Below are 24873 nucleotides of genomic sequence, written 5' to 3' on the forward strand. Positions count from 1 at the left end.
GAGAATTATGTCTGCTCCTACAAGAAGGGGCAACCATAAAATCTCGCACAAGCTGTATGCCCTGAATCATTAATTTCGCACCTTAAGCTTCAAACTTGATGCTTGTCGTCATTCCTGTGCTAAATCCCTCAACTTTCTTGTCTACTGAAGTCAGGAGGAAACGGGCTCGTTGAGCGACGTGTTCCGTGACCACATCCTCCATGCTGCCGCTGTCAAACAAGACGACAACTCCTTGGCCACCTATGTAGCCAAAGGTCTTGAGCAATTCATTGCGCTCATACTGGGCGCCCTTCTGCTCATCTTCGAGCTCCTAGCTAACGATTGCACGAACCGAACCCTACTGTACCTGCAAAACCCTACTGTACTTGTAGTACTTGAAAGAAACCCTATTGTACTTGCAATACTTTTGCTAGAAACCCTACTGTACCTGTTGTACTTGCTGGAAACCCTGCTGTACAGCTTACTGTACCTGCTGTTCTAGCTGAGAACCCTACTGTGCTTGCTGGACTTCTTGTTGCACCAGTTGTTATACTAACCATACTATCTGTACCTCTTGTACCAGCTATACATCTTCTTTTACCTGCTGAATATCACATTACGTCTACTGTAGTGGATGTAATTGCTGTGAACCAGCTTTGCGTGTACTTGTTTGAGTACCTATTGTTCGTGTACTTGTACCTGTTCGTGTGCATGTACTTGTTTGTGTACTTGCACCAAGGAGGTTTAAGCCATGGTCTCTGCGAGGGTTTGAGCTAGGCTCTACTAGGAGAGCACCCGTTCGTGCGTGGTGTCGGAACGACAGTTTTGCATTCACTCCCCTCTAGGTGTATGAGACTGGTGGCCAGGCTATTTTGACTCATTTGATGAGTGTGGCATTGACAGTCTACTCTGACACTACTCTTGTTTGGGAAACTTGTCTTCATATTTGCTTTTGCATTGGATTATGTGGCTTGAAAGCCCTTGGAATCTTGTGCACAGATTAAAATCCTCCAATAATATACTTCAGTTTTGAGTGGGGGGGTCTGCCCGTTCGTGGCCCCAATGGAAGTGTACTATGGAGTGCTTGTCTTTGCAGATTATCTTGTGCAGTGATGTATCTTTCAGTTGTTTTGTACATTGCGGCTATTTCATTTTAAGTGTTGACGTGCGTATTGTTCACGAGACTGTGCCCAAGGACGTTCACACCTAGCCGGTGTAGCTACCGCAATTATCTCACTCTGAGTTGTCTCCTGAAGCGTGGAAGAACCTAATGAGCGTCGCTCCCGGTCCACAGCAATAGATTCGAAACTTGGAGTTAGTGCAGCCAGTCCACACCTGGGTGCTCATATCCAGCCACCCGAGCTGGTTTTTCTCCCGGTTCACAGCAATAGAATTCGAAACTTGGAGTTGGTGCAGCCAGTCCACACCTGGGTGCTCATATCCAGCCACGCGAGCTGGTTTTTCTCCTGGTCAACAGCAATAGAATTCGAAACTTGGAGTTGGTGCAGCCAGTCCACACCTGGGTGCTCATATCCAGCCACCCAAGCTGGCCAAAACCATACCAGACTGGTCAGTCACAGCACTATAGGGGTAGGTGTAACTTATAGTTTATTTCTTTCCTCATTCCTTATTGGAGCTTTCACTTCACCTGAGCCAAACTCTTTCCAGCCCTGGACCAGCCAAGAGGTGCAGATTTCCACCTCAAACTTCTGCTCAAACTTTGGTCTTCCATCCTCAGCCTTCATTCGATTGCAGTTAGAGGTTCAGTACGAGGAGGATGGTATAGTCATATGGATCAACCTCTTTCACACCATCTGAGGATGATGAGAGGGCCTTCATGTCTTGACATATGCTCTCATACCTAAGCCCACGGTAGAACGAACAGAACAAATATGCTGCAACGCTAAAAGATAAAGACTAGAAGGTTGCTGGATTACACATAAGTGTACAGCAATGACGGAGTAGAGATTTTTTCACATAAAGCTTACAATTATGTAGAAAATTGGGTGATGGGGGGCATGTTTATAAGCCCGGGGGTGGGGGGGGGTGGGGGGGTGTGTTGTCACCTTCTTCAGGTGGCATAAGTTTCAAAATTGGTCACTTGCCTCAATTGGTGAGTTCCAAGATTTGACACTAGCCTGCTGCTTGGCATCCTGTTGTCTGCCCAACTATGCGCAATAACCCACAGTATCCATGCTTCTATGTGAGGCATCCTATGAGTGCAACAAGGCTCATTCTTATATCAGGGTTAGGTCTAGTGTTCAGTACATGGGGCTAAAGTGGCCATTTTTTATCTTTTTGCTTTGCTAACTTACTATACAAAACTAACTCAGCAAAATAGAAGCAAGGACAAGAGCTGGTCAGTCACAGCACTATAGGGGTAGGTGTAACTTATAGTTTATTTCTTTCCTCAGTCCTCGTTGGAGCTTTCGCTTCACCTGAGCCAAACTCTCTCCACCCCTGGACCAGCCAAGAGGTGCAGATTTCCACCTCAAACTTCTGCTCAAACTTTGGTCTTCCATCCTCAGCCTTCATTTGATTGCAGTTAGAGGTTCAGTACGAGGAGGATGGTATAGTCATATGGATCAACCTCTTTCACACCATCTGAGGATGATGAGAGGGCCTTCATGTCTTGACATATGCTCTCACACCTAAGCCCACGGTAGAACGAACACAACAAATATGTCGCAACATTAAAAGATAAAGACTAGAAGGTTGCTGGATTACACTTCTACAGCAATGACAGAGTTGAGATTTTTCCACATGAAGCTCACAATTATGAAGAAAATTGGGTGTGTGTGTGTGGGGGGGGGGTGTTTTGGTTACCTTCGTCAGGTGGCACAAGTTTCAAAATTGGTCACTTGCCTCAGTTGGTGAGTTCCAAGATTTGACACTAGCCTGCTGCTTGGCATCCTGTTGTCTGCCCAACTATGCGCAATAACCCACAGCATCCATGCTTCTATGTGAGGCATCCTATGAGTGCAACAAGGCTCATTCTTATATCAGGGTTAGATCTAGTGTTCAGTACATGGGGCTAAAGTGGCCATTTTTTATCTTTTTGCTTTGCTAACTTATTATACAAAGCTCTTGTGCTTGCTTCTATTTTGCTGAGTTTTTGGCTTTCTTTCAAACAGGCAGCTACTGCTGTGGCCAGTGCAACGATGACACCCCTTAATGTGGAAGTCCCAGCCAACAAGCTTCTAGATCTTGTGTTCAAGGTGATGTGCCAATGTTGCTCAAGTTTTCATGGCATTTTTTGGTTATATATGGTCTCCAAAGAATTTAGCAAATCTCTTCAAAGATCAGTTTTTCAAGGGCACGCACGTCGCGTGTGCACTTGTGCGGGCGTGTGTGTGTCCCTCTCATATATGTGTCCTTGTATCTATATGTAAGTATGTATGTACACGCATGTGAGAATGAATTATACCAACTATTTTTGAGTGCAGACTGTAAGTAAGCTAGGTGTAAACTCCTCGAGCATCGACCATCCATGACCATCACTGATCCTCATATCTAGCACACCTACGCCACAAAAACTCTAACATGTACCCAACCAACCACCCCTCTTGTTGCACCACCAGATCCCCGCCCCACTTCATCGACCCTCTTCACTGTTTCCAATTTCACTTCAACCATACACAAACTCTGAAATGGGCATGCCCAGGGTCACAAAGGGCACCCTTGCACCTTTATGGCACACGTGTTTAATAGAGCCACCCTCTTGGTCCGCTAATATCATCACCCCCACCCTCAAAGCCAGGGACCTATCCAACCTTGGTAAACCACATGACTTATGATTGGCCACACACTAGCTTTATGGGTCTGTGCTAGAGGCCACACTTAGTTCTGTGTTGGAGATGCATGCATACAGGGCTATTGCGCATGTAGCACTCGGAGGACCTACTCTACAGTGGACCACATCTTCACCTTGATGGCTATCATCGAGGATGCCAGGTCACGGAGATGCTGGGTTTACTGCTGCTTTGTGGATTTCTGCAAGGCATTTGACACTGTCCCTAGGGCACGCCTCCTTAGACGCCTACAGGATTTGGGTGTATCGTCAGAGATGATATCGGGCATCACAACACTTGTTAGTCAATCATAGGCCGGGTTAGAGCTCCAAGAGGAATGTCACAGGGATTCCCCTCTCCCTGACTCTATTTGGGCTCTACATTGATGAGATCTTTGGCTTCATTGTTGATAGGCTGGGTGGTGCAGGCTCCGCTCAAGTAGGTACCATGATTCCTCTCTTGCTATATGCAGATGCTATAGTATTTATCTCAGATTCAAGCATCCAGATGCTTTAGATAGTCAATGTTGGGAAAACCAAGGTGATGATCTTTAATACCTCTTATTCAAATGTCATCCAGACATCAGTTCACCTACATGGGAGATCCAGTAGATATTCTCCCCTCTTATGTATACCTGGGAGTTACTTTCCCCGGCAGCTCAGGCCAGATTGACGAGCTTTAAGCACCATATGCAACAGATACTCAAAGTGGTAAGATTGGATGGGGAAGCACGGTTTATGTGGATGGGACTTGCCAGGCCTGGCATGAGAGTTTTCCAAGCGTAGTTCTCCTAGCATACATATTGCAATATGGTACTTCCCACCAGAAAACTTGAGGTTTGCACGCAATGAGATAGAAAGTGGGAAGTCCCATATGCACCTCTATTTGTTGATATTGCAGAGTTCTCCCAACAGGGGGACACTCCTACTAGGGGACTTTAATGCTCGGACAGCAGGCAGGCAAGTGCAAATGTATGATTTCCATAATGATGCCATCGGATTGTCAGAGATTGATTTGGTTGAATGTGTTGGGAATTCGGAGTCAAGTGTGGGAAAGTCTCTTAGCCTAGGAATCTTTCCTTGAGGTAAGCAGTGATGCCACACCTCATTTAATAAGGTCAAAGAAGAGGTGGTACTTTCAGCCCATAAAACAGGCTTCATTGTACTTGTTTTATCAACAAGCAAAGTAGTACTTTTTGTCCAATCATTGTACTTCACTCTCTCTCATCATCATCTCTGTGTCTCTCTCCTTCTCTCGCACAGCTTCATCTTGCCATGGCATTCTTCTTGCCACAACCTCCATAGCCTCCACAGCTAGGAGTCCTCTGATCCAACATTGGTATCAGAGCCACTACCCGTTGTTGTCTGGGTGTCGCCCTTGCGCGCCGTTCGTGTTTGGTTCTGCTCTCTCCGCCTGAGCTGCCCATCATCCGCCACCGCTGCTCATTTGCGCCACCCACTTGGCAGATCCCCTGATAGGGTGCCAGCCGGCTGAGCTGAGCACCACCACTCAGCTGGCTGGGTGGGCTTGGGGGGCAAGGACCCTGGCTGAGCCGCCTGTTCAACCAGGCAGAGCTGGGCGCCCATTTACCTTACTTGGCTAACCCTGATTTTGGGCGCTCGTTGGTGATTTTTGCCTCGGATTTTTTTGCCCTTTGCCCTCATGCCATTTTTAGGTAGTCCGCTGCTTGACGTAGGTTTCCAGTTTGCTCGACGCTGTCTTGCTGCTGTCTGCGAGCTGCTGCCCAATTGCTTGGGCGTTTCCTCGTTCGCTTTAGCAGAGCCGCACGCCACATCATCTGCATCCCACATCCCAGTTGTCCACCTATGCACCGGCTGTCCACAACTGCCAAGTCAACTCAATCCAGCTGCTGCAGCCATTCAGCTCACCTGTACTTCTTTAAGCCAAAGAAGGTATGCCATGTGTGGTTTTGCAATGATTGAACCCTGAATTTACTTGCATACCCTATTTTGTGCTGAAACCCTAGATCAGTTGAAACCCTAGTTTCTTGGCCACATTCTCTTAAGTGCTCATGATGGCATCTCCTACATCGGGTCTTCTCCCGCTCGCGGAACGCTTCGATGGCAACAACGGCTATCCGACCTGGCAAACAAAAGTGCAACTCCTTCTCATGAAGGATGATTTATGGGCGGTAGTCTCTGGTGATGAAGAGGAACCTGTGGGGCAACGGCTATTGAATACAGATTCTGGAAGGAGAAAAACCAAAAAGCTATCGGCGTCATTGGCTTAAATCTTCAGAGCAACTTGGTGCATCACATTGAGTTTACCACCAAAGCACGCGAGAACTGGGAAACCTAGAAAGTACTTCTGGTAAGAAAATAACAAACTCTAAGGTCTTTCTCAAATTAAAGTTTTATGATTTAAAGTGCGTGAAGACGAGGAGCTTAGTAAGCATCTTGCTAGTTTTTATTCACTGGCTGCTACAGCCACATCTTTTTCCACCTTGGCTGTAAGTGCAGCAAATTGGTTCATTAGGGACTTCATCTTGTTCACATGAGTGTTGAAGCTCTCATGTGACTACATCATGAGGCTGTAGAACTCTATCTGCAAAGAGACCTTAGAGTTCTTTCCTTGTGCCCCAAAGAGCTTATCCAACATCTCATAGGCTTCTTTGGAAGTCGGGAGATCAGCCACATGGTGTATGAAATTATTGGGACAGGCCTAGGACTATGAGACCAAAGGCTTTCTGATTATGGAGCTTCCAAGCTCTCTGGGCTTCACCTTCTGCTTGAGGCATCTTTTCCTCCCCCTCAATGAAAGGTCAGAGGCCCTCTCTCATCAGACTAAACTTTAGCTTAGTCTGCCAGGTATGTAAGCTTTCCCCATTAAAATTTTCAATAAACATATGGGATGCCATGAGCATCAAAAGCACTTGTCAAAGCACTTTGAATGCAATCCATGTGATATATTTGCCCACACATGGCTCTCGTGTGCATATCCTCATGTACACATTCCCTTGGCAACGGTTAACCATAAATCAATCCTTTGATTCCATTTCCATGTATTTGCTCAATAAAAGTTAATTCTTCTTCAATCCACACTGCAGTTTGCACAGTACCTAATCCTCCCACTACCATCTTTTCCAAGGCACTCAATGGTAGCGGAATTCAAGAAGATTGTCTCCCTTTGCTTCTTCTTCCTCCTCTTGCCAAGGGTACTCCTCACAACAAACTAGATTGTACAAACTTGAATTTCAATTGATAAAGATTTGCAATAGTAAGATTGAGGTCACTTACAAGTGTTTATACATTCCACTTAGCATGGACTCATTGTTGGTAGGATCAGGGTTAAGGTTATATGTTAGCTGTTGCTAGTGAGGAAGATGCATGAGAAACATCAGCAACTGAAGAAAAAGCTCTTACCGTGATACGTAATCTTTCTCTCAACGAGGCCTTCTAAGCCCTTTCTCCCTAATTGTCCCCCGAAACTTGATTGTACCTATTTGTGTGTTTGTTCATCTATGTGCTCTTCATCTCGTGTGTAATAATTGTAAGCCCTTTATTCTCTACCCCTGTTTAGATCAAAGGGGGTTTGTTTTTGAGTAGACTGATGAAGGTACATGCATGAGTAGTCAAGCCCTTAGACTGGGCCTTCTAAGCCCTTTCTCCCTAATTGTCCCCCGAAACTTGATTGTACCTATTTGTGTGTTTGTTCATCTATGTGCTCTTCATCTCGTGTGTAATAATTGTAAGCCCTTTATTCTCTACCCCTGTTTAGATCAAAGGGGGTTTGTTTTTGAGTAGACTGATGAAGGTACATGCATGAGTAGTCAAGCCCTTATATCAAGCTTGTCATGAGAGTTCAGGTGTTGGTGTCATTGTGTTCTTTTGCATCACATGACACAATCTAGGGCCCAAATCGTCATGCCTATTGAAGGTCTATCTCGGGACATCTCCGCCTTCGCTCCAAAGGGGGGGGGGGGGGGGGGGGGGTTTGTTGGGATTACAAACACCTAGAGCTAATCCCCTAGGAGTGTTGGGACGTAACATTGTGTGTGTGTGTGGCATAGTAAATTGCCACTCAAATCTAGATTATTTTTATGGCGAAGCTTGTTGGGAGTTCCCCCAGTTGGAGAATTTCTTGAAAAAAGACACATAGTTGTTGCGAAATGCCGTTCTTGTCGTTGCATAAAGGAAACAATGATGCATCTTCTTTGGTCTTGTGCAGAGAAAGGTATTCCTTCTCTAGATTTTTTTTTTGGCTTTTTGGCAGGTGGCCTTCTAGATTGGATCATGCATGATCTGGACTAGATATTGGGCTTTGTGGACAAAATGGCGTGCAAGAAATCAGTTGGTTTTTCATTGCATAAGGATTACATGCTATCACTACTTTCGTCAATCCTTGTGTGAGTCTTCGTTTGACAGCATCCATTTGCATTAGATTGATGATGACCAATTGGCTTTTTTTTTTTCACTGTTTCTAACTTGTATCATCCTAGGAAATTTTCCCTCACTTCCTTTATTAATATAGTAAAGAAAACAGTGCTTTTACAAAAAAAAAAGGGTGTGTGTGTGTGTTTGTTTGGTGTGTACAATATAATAGTCAGTCATATTGATCGAGCACACCACGGCCTTAGGCTAGGACAGATTCAATCTCGTGTTTCTATTGAGGAAGGACTTCACCCTCACTATCGGCCTAAGCATATTTTTAGGAAGCTTACAGTTATCTCCTTCTAGCTTACAGGGTTTATCAGTGGAAAGAGATGAGAATCCAAGGGGAATTAGCACAGCAATTGGGACGGATATGGCAACAACTGGAGGTGCAACTTATGCATGCTATGGACCTTTGCCGATGCCCCCACAAAACTCACTGGACTTTAGGTGTGCATGTGCTTAACCTGGGAGGTGTCCTGATATCATTTTGGTTTTCTTTGCAAGCCTTTGGAACACAACCTCGTGTTTCTGATTCTGATTAGTGGTTTCATGGCATTTGGAGCAGCTCAGTGCAGACGAAAGGGCATCCTAAAACCTTCCCAAAGCATGATACACGACACATTTCCGAGCATAAGGTCATGCCTTTTTTGGTTTGTGTTATTTGGTTAAAGCAATTTGTCTGCCCTCAGCAGAGGTTGCCTGCCTGCCTTCGGCTTCACAGCAGCCCGTTATGATGTCCATTCTCCTAAATAGGCTTGATAGTGTGTAAATACTCAATTAGGTTGAGGTGTCACAAAATCAGAGCTACCTCCTTGTGTGTCAAGCTCCTTGCACTAGCCTTTCAAGGTGCTTTATAAGATCCCAAATATTCCATTGTAGGCACTGTTTAAGGGGTGTCATAAGCTGCCAGGTACCTCCCTGTAGAATGGAAGTGTTCACATGGTACACCTGCAGTTGTTCTAAGTGATTTGCCCTCTCCCTCTCCCTCTCCTTTTGTTTGATTTTTCAGGTTTGTGGTTTTTGCCACCACATCTGATTTTTATGAAGACTTGGGGGTTTTTGAGCAGAATGTTGCACGGTGTGCTCGCTTTAGTCCAGATGGGCGGCTTTTTGCAACCGGAAGTGTGGACACCTCCATCAAGCTTTTTGAGGTACGGTTCCAGGTCATGGAATGCCAGTTTATTTGTAGATCATGTAAGGCTCTTTTCTTTGTTCCTTGTGGTTGCAAGCTATACATTATACATATATATATGTGTGTGTGTGTGTGTGTGTCTTTGGGTTTGAACTCAAGTGCCTTTCTATCAGCGCGGTGCTAGACAGCCACTCGGACAAGTTTTTTGATAGGTTTTTCAAACAATAAGCCTCTTGATAAAAAAAGTTCTTAATCTGTTGTGTGGAAGGTTTAGGTTGATAAAGTTCGGCAAATGATGATGACGGACAGTGGGACACGAGATGGTCCTGTCCGGCCTGTCATCCGGACATTCTACGACCATATGCAGGTAAAGAAAGAATGTTTTCATAGCAGATTCAGGCAAGAATAACCCACATGTGAGATGGTGATTAAACATGAGTGTAGAGCTGATATTTTGGCTAGTGGAGGGCTAGAAATAAATAAGTATTTTGGGTATAGATCTATCAATTTTCCTTGATTGTGTACAACTCATTTGATGCAGCCAATCAATGATCTAGATTTTCATCCGCAATCTGCAGTGTTGATATCAGGAGCAAAAGATCGGACTATCAAGTACGCCTCTTTCCCATGTCCCAACTTTTGCAGTCCCTCAACATGAAATTTTAAGCAATTAAAATTACAAAGAGTGAGAGTCAATGAAAAATGACAGGGTCTTGCATGTCTACAGTGCCAGATTCCTGGCAGGCCTTAGTGCTTACTATCAGGTCCTCCAAATCTGCCAGTGTGTGAAGTTCCCAATGATCTCTCAAGCTGAGTCCACTGCTTAAGTCATCGAAGGGAGGATTCCGAATTCGCAGTAGAGTTGTGGTATGGACAAGGGCACTGAGCCATCCCCCCCTTCCTCTCCCAAATACAATGCTCTGAAGATGCAGTGCAGCACATTGATTGAGGGCTGCAGGTGTAACTGATCTGCAGTGGTTGATAGGGAATCTACTGTCCACCATGGGCCAGGCTTCTGTCAGAACTCCACAGCCTTGCTAAGTAGAAAGCAAGCATGGTCCAGTAACAAAGTGATTTTCCAACTGGGGACCCAAGTGGAAGCACTAGTCTGCATCCATTGACCCTCCCATCATAGAAGGAATTGCCTAAAATGGCCTTTATCTCTGTATGACAATCTCTTCCTCACCTGTATCCCACCACAGCTCTTTGATAGGGCATCCACTAAATCGTGTGTGGAGGGAGGTTGTTACAAACCAATGTTAGCCTTGTTGGCCCACCACTAAAAAATGAAGTTGTTCTTGCAAGATCTCAATCCTCTCTTTATACAATAGAGTGAAGTAGCTCCATCCTTATTCCCATCTATTCCAATGGTGTGTATGGAAACACATTTGCACAAAAATTATTTCCGCCAAGAAAAAGGGGTGTCTTCTCAAGGTCAAGAAGTCCAACTCCTCCTGTGGACCTCACACATACCCACAATCGACCTCCCACCCCTCCCCCCCCTCGCCCCTTCTCTCATTCATTGTATATACAAGGCTCACGTAGAACACATACTTGTTTCTTTGGCAGACGTTTTAGTTTTTCATTTTCATGTGGTTTGACATCGAGTTTACTTATGGATCATATATATCAGTTTTGGTCTCATAGATGCTTTGGGTCTTTTGGAAACATTAAAGTTATATCTCTCTCTCTCTCTCTCACCTGAGGCATGGCATACTTATGCTAGAGAGCTATATGATGCACCAGGACAGCCCCCCACCCCCCCTCCACTGGGAGCTAGACCGTCTAGCAGCACCTTTTTTACTATGCGGATGGTGCTAGATGCGATAGACAGGTTACAGAATGGAAAGGCACAGGATCATGATGGGCTAGTTGGAGAGCACTTCTCATATGCAGGAGACACTTTGGCTCCGCTCATCGTACATGTGTTTAATCGTGCCATTTGTGAGGGTTTCCCGACAAGCTGGACAGAGCATATCATTGTACCACTCTTTAAGAGTGGGGACCCCATGGTACCAGGCAACTACAGGACGATCATGATTGGTCATTACTTGGCCAAATAATATGGCTCTATATTGGAGTCGGAGTTGAGCCGATGGGCAGAGAGGCATGGTCATCGAGCACATGGACAAGCTGGCTTCAGGAGAGGATTTACTACCTTGGATCACATACTGACACTTCGGGCACTTATTGAAGAGGGCAGGGCACAGAAGAGACGGATATACTGCTGCGAGGATATGCGGTGGGGGATATATGCTTTGTATGAGTCTGTGAGACAGGCAAAGTCCGAGCTCCAGGCGGACTATCTGATAGGGTGACCAGCACGATAGGGGTGAAGCAGGGATGCCCGCTATTTGATGCGGTCTCTGATTATGTAGACAGATTGGGAGGCCCAGGGGCATGCCTGGCAGGGGTGTTGATACCCATCTTGTTATATGCTGATGATATTGTTCTAATCTCAGACTCTCCGGGAGGACTACAGAGACACCTGGATGCATTACAGGCTTTCTGTGCAGATAGAGATCTGACAGTGAACCTTGGGAAAACCAAGGTTATGGTGTTTAACACCACATAGGCATGGGTGACGAGATCAGAGCCTCAGTTCACTTTCCGAGGGGAGCCGGTAGAGTACGTCAGGTCATATGTCTACTTGGGAGTTACTTTCACAGGACCGCGTTTCTCCCTGAAGGAGGCAGCACCAGCTAGATTAGCTCGAGGGCATGCAGCCTTGGGGGCACTTGAGAGGCAGTGTGCACACATGCAGTTTCAGGAGCCACACACCAAATTGTGGCTATTTGATACGCTTGTCACACCGACCCTCCTGTACGGAGCTCCAATTTGGGGGCCCAGTATACATCACAATCCTCAGAGAGGGACAGATGAGGGATGGAGGCAAATGGAGAGACCACTGATTATGATGATTGCCCGCATGATTCGGAGCAAATCATCAGTACCACATGAGATTGTTCGGGCTGAGCTGGGTGCCCCACCAGTAGTAGTAACCGAGGCCCTATTCCAGGCAGTTACCTTTTTACAGCGGCTATGGGAGCTCCCTCAGCAGAGGTACTCCCGTTTGGCATTGACCTCATCCATACAGTTGGCAGAGGATCGAGATACTCATTGTTGGTACGCTCAGATGAGATCATGGTTTGACCTACATGGTTTGCGGATAGAGGCACTACCACCCTTTCAGTACAGTCTGGATTGTCCATTTTTGGATCTCACCCGCTCAGAGCAAAACCGCGTGATCAGGATGGATATCATCAGAGTGGACACAGAGAGAACATGGACTAGCCCCCTTGAGCCCTTGGGCACAAAAATGACTCATTACAAGAGCCATTTTCTACACCTCTCACCGGATGATTTTATCACCCGCCCGGCGTACATGGATGTACACCTATCACATGGGATACGTTGTGCCATTGGACAGATCCGGACCTCATTACACCAAGTGCGGATTGAGACAGGGCGATATGTGCATCAGATCGTGGATGACCGCATTTGTCAGCTACGCTACCAGGAGGTAGAGACAGAGGAACACTACATTTGCCGATGTACAGTCTATTATGAGATCCGAGGGAGATATCACTGCCTCTTCCGAGAGGGTTTTGGGCCGTTACGCAGGGTCATGGAGTTTGAGGATCAGAGATGCCTCAGATTGTTTCTACTTGAGCTCAGGAGACATAGAGAGACCCTCTTGGCAGACAGGAGGCCGAGCCATGATGTACCTAGACAAAGGACCCTGACAGATTTCTTCGGCACCAGCACCAGCAACCCAGCCCACACACCTCCTGATACCTCCTCCATTGGGCCATCAGAGCACCGACCACGCTCCCAGGGAGTCACCACTGATAGAGCAGTTATCTTATGTCGTGCTCGTCGGCCACACCCACCAGGATCCCGACCACGGCATCCTCACCATCGCCAGATCAGAGCCATTATTGCTCGGCATCAGAGGCGCCTATGTCACAAATCCCTATATTCTAGGGACATGCGGATGCGTGTCAGGCCTAGAAACATGCGGATGCATGTATGTATTATACCTGGGCATGTGTATGGATCATATGAGTGGATGCATATGAGTCCAAGGACATGGCAGGACATTTGTGGACTTTCGGGCGGTGCCCGTGTGGATTCCGGCCATGCACACATGGTGTGTTATGATGGCAGGCGGAATATTTTCAAGTACAAGAATGATGATAGGTGGTTCTCCAAGTTTACATGTGCACAATGCATAAATGATGCATGCCATAACTTTATTTTACTTTGTGTGACATTGTCTTGCTGCCTGGACAATGCTTGTTATTTTGGCTTGTGAAGTCCGAGGGACCGGGGACGCCCGGGCACCTTGTGGACACGTGTGTGCACTCCTGCTTGGGCCTAAAACTGTGGGCTTATGGGTTTTGCAGGTGGTAAGTGCGTCCACACTCAATTTACAGTTTATTTCATTTACTACTAAAGTTTATTGGTTTGCAGGTCCACACTCATTAATAAGTGGCCGGACAACTTATAATGCGTTCGCATTTGGTTGGACCAAAATTAATGAAGTCCGGACAGCTTATGGCCATTTCCCATTTGGTTGGACCTAAACTTATACAAACAGGACAAATGGAGCACTATGGGCTGGACACCTACCTGGACACCTTATGGGGACACTTGTCAGCCATTATGTGTACCCACCAAGCCCCATAGGTGGCACTGGAGAAAGGCGCCTCCTTCAAGAGGTCATTTGGGCTGTTTTATTCATAACTCAACACATTGGAGAGCTGATTGAAGCTTTGGGAGTTGCTACAGGGCTGGTTGCTTGCTTCCCGGACTCACACAAGCTTGGATAATGATCCCCACACTCTTCTAAAGGGCTGGTTGGTAAATTTCAGACCTGTGTTTTCTGGTTATTGCGAGTTTTGGGCTGGTTACAGGTGTCCAAAGTCAACTTGGACAATACAGGACAGCTCTAGGGACCTCCACAGGGCTGTAGGACCCTTTACAGGTGGATTTCTCGCGATGGAAAGCTGCTGTTTTGGACTGGTTATTGCATAAAACAGACCGGACAGCAATGGAATATGTGGGCATGGATGTGTCTCAAGGGTTCCTGGTGTAACAGGTGTTTAGGGCAAGCATTGGGAACACTTGCTCGCGAAGAACACAGGTTTCTGGATCAGTTTCTCGCGTGGAAACAGGACCTAAAGATCCATTTACATCCTGTGCAGGGCGGAGTACCTGTGAGGATTGTGATACTCTTGTGCAGGGCGGATGTACCTGTGAAGAGGCTTATGCAGGGCGAATGTACCTGTGTGTAGGGCGGATGTACCTACAGATTCTCTTGTTTGAGATGTATGCATACTTGATGTATTTGGTAGAATCAGGTGCAGGCTGGTGGTGAATCCCCAGGCACCCGTAAACTTGTACTTGCAGACTCTTTTGGTAATATAACCTAAAGGGGGGGGGTCAGCCTATCATCGGCCCCTTTATGCGGTGTACTGTCATTTTCAGCTTTGTGGTTGTAATGCTCAAGTGTTAAGTGCTCAGAATCTTGTTCACATTTATACGATTCCAATACACGCGTCCGCCTCCCGTTACATTGGTATCAGAGCTCAGTTTTTCCCCTCATTGGAAAACGGTCTGAGGCTTGGAATCATAAGTGGTGACTTGATTTGAGTGTCATGGACAGCCACATTTCTGACAGTGTGGAGAACACACAGGACCGTGAATTTCATGGTACAAAGGATGCAAGAGATGCTGCAGGCAATGATGTCTATGGAGATGCAGGTACTCATGACACTACGCATTCTGATTTGGAATCTTTGAGGCGTCAAGTGCGACGCTATAGGGCTGAAACCGAAGAGCTTAGGTCATTGAAAAATGACCCGGATGTACAAAGGGTGTTGGCTGCGAAGGCAAAGGCTTCGGTCCATGAAGTCACTTTTGAAGCAATTGCAAAGGAAATGGATGTTGAGAAACCCCGAGAGCTTGCACTTGCATACCTAATGGTTAAGGGTGATGTATACACTGAAGCAGATGGTAGTTTGGCTTTCAAGAAGCCACCCCTCATGGCTGCCCATGGTGATGCACATGATGCACAACAAGCAGAAAGAGCACAGCAAGTGCCAAATGCTGAAAGGACAAGAGTCCCTGGTGCTAGGTTTGATGCAGGTCAAGAGAAGAGTAAGGATGAGGGATCCTCTACTCATTCCCGCTTTCCTCCAAGAAGACATGTCCATTCTCGTGTTGAGCTTTCCACTCATTTGGAGAGTGTGGCTCAAGAGAGAACGAAGAGGGATCGTGAATCTTCATCGCGGCATCATCATCATGCAGATGAACAGGATGTACATAGGGATGCATATAGAAGGAAGAAGCCTCGAGAGTTCAAGTCCGGTGACAAGGATGTAAAGTTTGAAAACTTTCAGGGACGGATGGACTCTACCAAAGCACTTGCTTTCATTAGACAGTTTGAGATAGCTTTTTGCAATGAAGACTTTTCGGAAAAGTCTATGCTCAGGCATGTGGGAATGCATCTCAAGGATACGGCAAGTGATTGGTGGCTTGCAAAAATACTTGATGGAAGTGCTGCCCCAACTTGGTCTTCTTTCAAAATTCAGTTTTATGATCAATTCTTACCACCAAACTTTGCAAAGGATGTACGCAAGGAGTGGATTGGCTGTCCCAAGATGAGGGAGAGTCCGTTGCTTCATACATAGCAAAGTTTTGGAAAGTTCTTCTCAAGGTTACTCCCTTCATGAAGATTGGAGAGGACGAGAAGAAGAGAAAGTTTGAATCGGGGCTCCATCACATCATCCAACAAAGCTTGGGAGTGTACCCAAATAAGACCATACAAGAGCTTATACACTCAGCCATGATTGCGGAGAACTTGCACATAAAAGCACCCACAAATAAGCCATTTGCAGGTCAAAACAAGAGCAAATTCAGGGCTGGTTATGACCAGAAAAAGGGTGGACAGCCACCTAAGAATGCTCCCAAAGATGGCCGAGATGCAAAGGATGACTCCGAAAAGAAGCCGGGGGGTAAACGCCACAATTTTGGGCTCTCAAAACAGCAATTGGAAGAGTACAGGAAGGCTGGAAAATGCTTTAAGTGTGGCAGTAAAGATCATATATATCCTAAATGCCCACAGAATCCTAAGAATGCTGAGCCTAATGTGCAAAAGCCTCTTGTGAATGTTGTACCCGATGTGCAGGGTAATACAGGGCATGAGCCCAAGAGTAGAGTCATATGCAAGGCTTGGGGCAAATTGAAGGATCAGCCCGCTTTGTTTCTTTTTGATGATGCTTCCACAGATAACTTTATATCCGTACAGATGGCTGCGGCCATAGGTCTCAATGTGGAAGACATGGGAATGCAAATGAATGCAGATGCCGCCTTTGAGGGCAAACAGGTTGATGTAACTCCGGTCATTGGTAAGCTCCGTGTACATATACAGGACTACCTCGACTATGAGAGCTTTTTAGTGGCTCCTCTTACGGGTTGTGATGTTTTGTTGGGGATGCCCTGGCATCACCGTTTAGAGCCTACTAAGGCTTACAAAGAGAAGAAAATCAGCTTTGTACATAGAGGCCGTGAGCACTCTATAGATGCTGGTACTACTGGAAGTACCATACCTCTTGTAAGCCATGTACAAATTAATAAGGCAATAAAGAAATCAGCTTGTTCTTACTTGGTTTTTGTACGTGATACCATTGAACATTCTAGTGTTGATGTTAGTACATTAGATCAAGACAAGCTTAATTTTTTGAATGAGTTCAAAGATTGTTTTGCAAATGCTTTGCCAGCAAGGTTGCCACCAGAGAGGCCGGAAGATCATTGCATAGATCTAATTCCTGGTAGCTCTCCACCTAATAGGCCACCATACAGGGTGAGTGCTAGTCAACAAGAAGAGATTATGGCATAGGTGAATGAACTTTTGGAAAAGGGTTTGATTCGGCCTAGTTCCTCGCCATATTGCTCGCCGGTACTTCTTGTTCAAAAGAAGGATGGTACTTACAGGATGTGTGTTGATTACCGTGCCCTCAATAAGATAACCATCAAGAATCGGTTTTCGATTCCGCGCATTGATGACATCTTGGACAAGCTTGAAGGTTCGGCATGTTTCAGCCGAATAGACCTCAAGAGTGGGTATCATCAAGTGAGAGTGGCACCTCAAGATGTACACAAGACTGCATTCAGGACAGCCTTTGGTCTTTATGAGTTTTTGGTGGTGCCTTTTGGCCTTACAAATGCACCCGCTACCTTCAACAGGATGATGGACAGGGTGTTCAGAAAGCATAGAAAGTTCACAGGTATATTCTTTGATGACATTATTGTATTCTCAAAGAATGAAGCCCAACATCGTGAGCACCTGGCTATTGTGTTTAAAGAGCTTAAGGAAAATCAGCTCTACATAAATGCAAAAAAGAGTGAATTCTTCCTCCCAGAAATTCACTATCTTGGTCACATTGTATCAAAGGATGGTGTGCGCATGGATCCCGCAAAGATACAAACCATGCAAGAATGGCCAGAGCTGAAATCAGTCCATGAAGTGAGGAGCTTCCTTGGTTTATGTGCTTATTACAGGAGGTTCGTCAAGCATTTTGCTTTCATTGCCGCTCCGTTACATGACTTAACGAAGAAGAAAGCAATCTTTAAATGGACACAAGAAGAGAGAGATGCCTTTCAAAAGTTGAAGAGTGCAATCATCTCGGGACCGGTACTCATTATTCCGGATTTGCACAAACCTTTTGTTGTGGAATGTGATGCAAGTGGGGACTGCATAGGGGCTGTTTTGAACCAAGAAGGACATGCCATTGCCTATGAGAGCAGACGCTTGCAACATGCAGAGCTTCACTTACAGGTTTATGAGAAGGAGTTGTTGGCTGTAATTCATGCCCTTACTATTTGGAAACACTATCTTTTAGGGGCTGATTTTATGGTCAAAACTGATCATCAAAGTTTGAGATACTTTTTGACTCAAAGTAAGCTCTCAGAGAAGCATATGAGATGGGCAAATTTCCTCTCAATGTTTCATTTTCAGATTTTACACACTCCAGGGAAAAAGAATGTGGTGGCGGATGCCTTATCTAGACGACCACAGGTTCATGCTATTACAGTTGCATACCATGAGGACTTATCGGATATGCGTAATACTTATCATCTGGATGAGGATTTTGCACATGTATGGGCTGATTTGCAAGAGGGTATTGCTGTCCCATCTTATGTCATAAGAGATGGATATCTCATGATGCAAAATCGTATGTGTGTGGTAAAGAACCTTCGCCATAAGGTTATGGATGAGTGCCATGCTCCTCCATATGCAGGTCATAGAGGCATTTTGGCCACAGCACAAGCTTTGGAGAGGTATTTCTTTTGGCCACATATTCGCAAGGATATTGAAGCATATGTACGTGAATGTATGGTATGTCAAAAGGTCAAATTTGACAGACATAAAGCACTTGGATTGCTTCAACCTTTGCCTATACCAAATGAACCATGGGAAAGCATTGCTATGGATTTCATTATGGATTTGCCAAGGACGCCACAGGGAAATGATGCTATTTGGACCATTATTGACAGGTTTAGCAAGCAGGCACATTTCATTCCCGTGCGCAAGACAATAAAGCCAGATCATATGGCTAGGATGTTTTTGGCACAGATATTCAAACACCATGGCATGCCTAAATCTATTGTGGGGGATAGAGATCCTAGAACCACAAGTTTATTTTGGCGCGCATTGTTTGACAATATGGGTACAAAGCTGAACTTCTCATCAGCTTACCATCCACAGACAGATGGGCAAAGTGAAATAGCAAATTCAGCCGTCCTCGACTTGCTGAAATCTTATGTATCCGACCGCAAATCGGATTGGGAGAAGTATTTGCCACTTGTGGAGTTTGCCTACAACAATACGGTACATACTTCTACGGGCAAGGCGCCCTTTGAGATTATCTATGGCAAGGTGGTACTACCACCCATCCTTCGTACAAAGGATGAGATTTTTGCAGCAGATGAGTTTATCAGAGACTTGGATACTGCATTTGCACAGGTACGGACAGCCATAGAGAGGTCTCAAACCAAGAATAAAAAGGCAGCTGATAAGCATAGAAGGGATGTACAATTCAAACAAGGTGATTGGGTCTTGCTGAAATTTGAAAAGGCACGCCTTCGGAAGAGGCCAGGAAAAGAGGGAAAGTATCCTAAACTTTCCAACAGGTACTATGGACCTTTTCAGATCTTGGAGAAGATCAATGATGTTGCATTTCGGCTTGTACTCCCGGATCATTGGAACATGCATAATGCTTTTCATGTGAGCCTATTGAGGCCTTATGTGGGACCGACACCGTTTGAGCCGGTTTTGGAAGACCCACCCGAGGTGGATGAGCTGGAAGAGATTCTTCAACCTGAACAGATTGTTTTTCACAAGGAACGAAAGCTTGCGGGAGGCAAACTTGTTCGTAGGTACCTTGTGAAGTTCAAGAATTATTCAGCTTTGGATGCGAAATGGATGGATGAGGCCTACTTCGAGGATTACCCAGATCTTTTGAAGGCCTGTCTGGAGGCTTTTCAGTTGCGGTCAACTGATTAGAAGCCGGGGGGATGTCACAACTCCCTATATTCTAGGGACATGCGGATGCGTGTCAGGCCTAGAAACATGCGGATGCATGTATGTATTATACCTGGGCATGTGTATGGATCATATGAGTGGATGCATATGAGTCCAAGGACATGGCAGGACATTTGTGGACTTTCGGGCGGTGCCCGTGTGGATTCCGGCCATGCACACATGGTGTGTTATGATGGCAGGCGGAATATTTTCAAGTACAAGAATGATGATAGGTGGTTCTCCAAGTTTACATGTGCACAATGCATAAATGATGCATGCCATAACTTTATTTTACTTTGTGTGACATTGTCTTGCTGCCTGGACAATGCTTGTTATTTTGGCTTGTGAAGTCCGAGGGACCGGGGACGCCCGGGCACCTTGTGGACACGTGTGTGCACTCCTGCTTGGGCCTAAAACTGTGGGCTTATGGGTTTTGCAGGTGGTAAGTGCGTCCACACTCAATTTACAGTTTATTTCATTTACTACTAAAGTTTATTGGTTTGTAGGTCCACACTCATTAATAAGTGGCCGGACAACTTATAATGCGTTCGCATTTGGTTGGACCAAAATTAATGAAGTCCGGACAGCTTATGGCCATTTCCCATTTGGTTGGACCTAAACTTATACAAACAGGACAAATGGAGCACTATGGGCTGGACACCTACCTGGACACCTTATGGGGACACTTGTCAGCCATTATGTGTACCCACCAAGCCCCATAGGTGGCACTGGAGAAAGGCGCCTCCTTCAAGAGGTCATTTGGGCTGTTTTATTCATAACTCAACACATTGGAGAGCTGATTGAAGCTTTGGGAGTTGCTACAGGGCTGGTTGCTTGCTTCCCGGACTCACACAAGCTTGGATAATGATCCCCACACTCTTCTAAAGGGCTGGTTGGTAAATTTCAGACCTGTATTTTCTGGTTATTGCGAGTTTTGGGCTGGTTACAGGTGTCCAAAGTCAACTTGGACAATACAGGACAGCTCTAGGGACCTCCACAGGGCTGTAGGACCCTTTACAGGTGGATTTCTCGCGATGGAAAGCTGCTGTTTTGGACTGGTTATTGCATAAAACAGACCGGACAGCAATGGAATATGTGAGCATGGATGTGTCTCAAGGGTTCCTGGTGTAACAGGTGTTTAGGGCAAGCATTGGGAACACTTGCTCGCGAAGAACACAGGTTTCTGGATCAGTTTCTCGCGTGGAAACAGGACCTAAAGATCCATTTACATCCTGTGCAGGGCGGAGTACCTGTGAGGATTGTGATACTCTTGTGCAGGGCGGATGTACCTGTGAAGAGGCTTATGCAGGGCGGATGTACCTGTGTGTAGGGCGGATGTACCTACAGATTCTCTTGTTTGAGATGTATTCATACTTGATGTATTTGGTAGAATCAGGTGCAGGTTGGTGGTGAATCCCCAGGCACCCGTAAACTTGTACTTGCAGACTCTTTTGGTAATATAACCTAAAGGGGGGGGGTCAGCCTATCATCGGCCCCTTTATGCGGTGTACTGTCATTTTCAGCTTTGTGGTTGTAATGCTCAAGTGTTAAGTGCTCAGAATCTTGTTCACATTTATACGATTCCAATACACGCGTCCGCCTCCCGTTACAGCCTACCTCGCTTCTACGACCTCTCCATTCTAGGCAGCCCCATGGCGGAGATACTTGATCTAAGGAGAGGGCAACACTTCAACAGATAAGCATACATGGATCTACTTGATATATATTTTCCAGTATTTTCCAGTATTTTCTACTCAGTATCATCTCGGAGTCTTGCAGTTCTGTTCTTATAATTGTAGGACAATGAAAAGGGTTGTCCACCCTCGACACTTTTTGGGCTATACATTAATGAGATCTCAGGTTTTATTGACCGATAGGGTGGCACGGACTCTCGGCTAGCACAAACAATGATACCTATTCTCTTATATGCATATGATATAGTCCTCACCTTGGACTTGAGTGAGCGGTTGCAGCACAACCTTGATGCATTGCAGGCCTTTTGTGATGAGAGGGACCTCATAGTAAATCTTGGGAAGACCAAGATTATGCTTTTTAAAACCTCCTTCACATACAAGGAGATGGGATTGAGTTGGTCAAATCATATGTATATTTGGGGATCACTTTTACTGGCCCGATTTCTACTATGCGCTTTGTAACTTCCGGGGTGCCCTGGGGTTTCGTAAAACACTTGACCATTAATGCAATTAAACACTGAAATCGGCCACAGCCTTAAACATATGCCACTTAATCTGTCATGATCCTATGAATTTGTGCAGCATGAGTGTGAGCACTTAAACATACTTGGGGCAAGGGTTTCATTCAAACAATCCCATGTGTGGAGGGGACAAGGGGACAAAGGTTTTAAGAACCTTTGGTATCTCCTTTTGTGAGTCGTGGCCCATTTGGGAGAAACCCATGTTATTTTTGGAGAACTCTTTTTTTTTGGGAGGAGTCGGGCTGCATACAGCATACGTGGAAGAGGCTGGTTGTAGGGAGAGGGATGACACACAGGCGGCTGCAGAAAAGGTGTTTGTCGGCTGGGAAGGGTTGCTCGGCTGGCTACACAGGAGGGCGGGCTGTAGACACACGTGCAGGTGTTTTTATCCTCTCTCTCTCTGGCGACAGGCCAGCTGCAGAGAAAGCAAGCTGGACTGCTCACGGGCTGGACAGAGGGGCAGTCGACAGCAAGTTGGCAGGCGGGAGCTGGACAGGGGACTTTTTGCTCTCTCTCTCTCTCTCGACGATTGGCTGGCTGCATAAAAGCACAGGTGGGCAGTCTGCAGGTGAACAACTCTCTCTCTTTGTGAGAAGGTCAGTGGCCAGGACTGCAGGACAGAAGGTTTCTCTCTCCCATCTTCACTCTCTCTCTATTCGTGAGTTGCTGGACTGCAAGGGAAGCGCTCGAAAGCTACACTAAGGTTGCAGGCAGAGGTGTGAGCTGAAGCCTTTCCTCTCCCTCCCTCTCTCTCTCTCTCTCTCTCTCTCTCGATCAGTCTCGGTGAAGATGGAGATTGAGGCAAGGATGATGGCTGCTCTGATCACACGCATGCGAGCCTAAGGAGTACATAGCTTCTCTTTCTTCCAGTTAGAGGGCTGTTTGGGGGTTCTTCTCTCGGTTCCTTGTGAGAGGAGGAATTTGCAGCCCAAGAGGGTAGAAATAGGAGCAACAATTGAATGTTTCAGGAAGGGTTCATGGACTGTTTCATGGCTGTGTTTTTGGCTACGTCCATGGCAAATTGACTATGTTTATAGGGCCTCATGGATGTACTATCTTGGCTGATTAGAGGTGTGGTGTTTTGGGGCATAGGGCTGTGTGAAACCTCTATGCTAAGAGGTCCAGAGGACTGGTAGTTCGGACATGCATATGTTTAAGCCATGAATGGCCATGATGTATTCAGTTAAACTCTTCCATTGAATGTGAATAAAGAAATACCGGAAGGGGCGCCAAGCTTTGGGGCCAACAGGTGTCACTGTTCTTTTTGTGTAGGAGCACTCTAGCTCCCTTTTATCTGTCTTATTTGTTGGATTACAGCTGTGTTTAGGTGACTGCTAGTCTACTGCACTTTGGTTTCTACTAGAGGCCGGTTTCAAGGTTCCATTGCCGGGACCATCACCAACTTTCCTAAGGGGGTGAGCTCGTGGTTGTCTTGAGGAAAATCATTGCTGAAAATTTCAGCAAGATGTTAGACTATGAGGATGACTATGACTATGATGATGAGGAAGAGCAGGAGACCACTCCTGAGAGGACTGAATCTGAGGATGTACTTGCGGTTTGATGCTGCTTTTTTTGGTGGAAATTACACGGAGTCTTCGAAAGTTGGAAAAGCCGCGACTTTTCTCAAGGGCAATGCATTGCAGTGGTGGTCCACTCTTCTTTTGTAGGGCATAGCACCATCTACTTGGGTACAGTTTAAACAAGTACTCTCTAGCTCACATCTACATTTGAGGTGGATGTAATGAAAGCATGGCATAAGTTGGATGCATCGAAGTGTGAAAATCTGGAAGACTATAACAAGAAGTTTTGGGAAGCTCTACTCCCAATTACTTCTTATCGTGCAGTGCCACTGTCTGAGTAGGTTGAGAAGTATTGTTGTGGGTTGCCCAAGGAAGTGCGTGACTATTGCATTAAGACCCGAGTAACAAATATGTCGCAGATGATAGAGAATGCCATGACGGCAAATGCGTTACTCACTGGGGTTTCAACTGGATTTAAGTCAAGGTAGCTTGCAGAGAGTGGAGATAGGAGATCATGGTATTCACAGATGATAGAGTGGCTCAGATGCAGATGCAGAGCATATAGTGTCATTAGAGAGCATATAGTGTCATTAGAGAGAGATACACCACCATCTTCAGTGGACATCCCTCACTCCGCCAGACCATGGAGTCCACAGACCAGTGCAGATTTGGCCAGTTCTTGCTAGAGACATAACGCCACAGAGAGACACTGCTACGGATTCATACCACAGGGAGAGGTGGGCGACAGCCATAGTCACAGGGGACGGCGGGGACGGCGCCTAGGAACGCGGGGACGCCGACACGGGACGGCGCAGGGACGGGGACGGACGGGGACGGACGGACGTCCCCTGTCTAGCGTTTCAAACCGGGGACGGCGCAGGGGACGCCGTAGGGACGGGGGACGGCTGTCGGGGACGGCTGTCGGGGGACGGCAGATAGCCGTTGCGCCGGCCCGTTTCTGGCCGTTGCGCCTGCGTGCCGCGTGCCTGCCCCACTGTAGCCGTTTATGGCTGTTGGGCTTGGGCTCTACTAGCCGTTTATGGCTGTTGGGCCTTGGCCCTCTCTCTCTCTTGCCTATCTATATAAGAGCCCACCTCTACAAGGCTACAAGCTGCCACACACAAGTTCATTGCTCATTGCTCATTGCTCAAGCTTCTTGAATCTTCTCAAGTTCTCTCGAGTCTCTTCCAACTTCCAAGTTCCAAGCTCTAGGGCCTAGGCTCTCACCTCTCCCTCAAGCCTCTTGAGTCT

General features: G+C 46.2%; 1 protein-coding gene across 1 annotated transcript in view; it reads left to right on the forward strand.

Annotated features, from left to right (window-relative positions):
- Positions 1–24873, forward strand: part of LOC147609955 (Transducin/WD40 repeat-like superfamily protein) — a 209904-nt gene that overhangs the window by 88206 nt on the left and 96825 nt on the right. Inside the window, exons 2-7 of the mRNA XM_086786705.1 lie at positions 3114–3197; positions 8475–8611; positions 8730–8799; positions 9232–9315; positions 9571–9663; positions 9838–9908. Of these exons, the coding sequence (XP_086642831.1) occupies positions 3114–3197; positions 8475–8611; positions 8730–8799; positions 9232–9315; positions 9571–9663; positions 9838–9908 (539 nt within the window). The remainder of the gene's footprint in view (positions 1–3113; positions 3198–8474; positions 8612–8729; positions 8800–9231; positions 9316–9570; positions 9664–9837; positions 9909–24873) is intronic.

This window comes from Cibotium barometz, chromosome 50, assembly GCF_041138505.1.
Source record: "Cibotium barometz isolate CiBa-2024 chromosome 50, ASM4113850v1, whole genome shotgun sequence".
Lineage (NCBI taxonomy): Eukaryota > Viridiplantae > Streptophyta > Polypodiopsida > Cyatheales > Cibotiaceae > Cibotium > Cibotium barometz.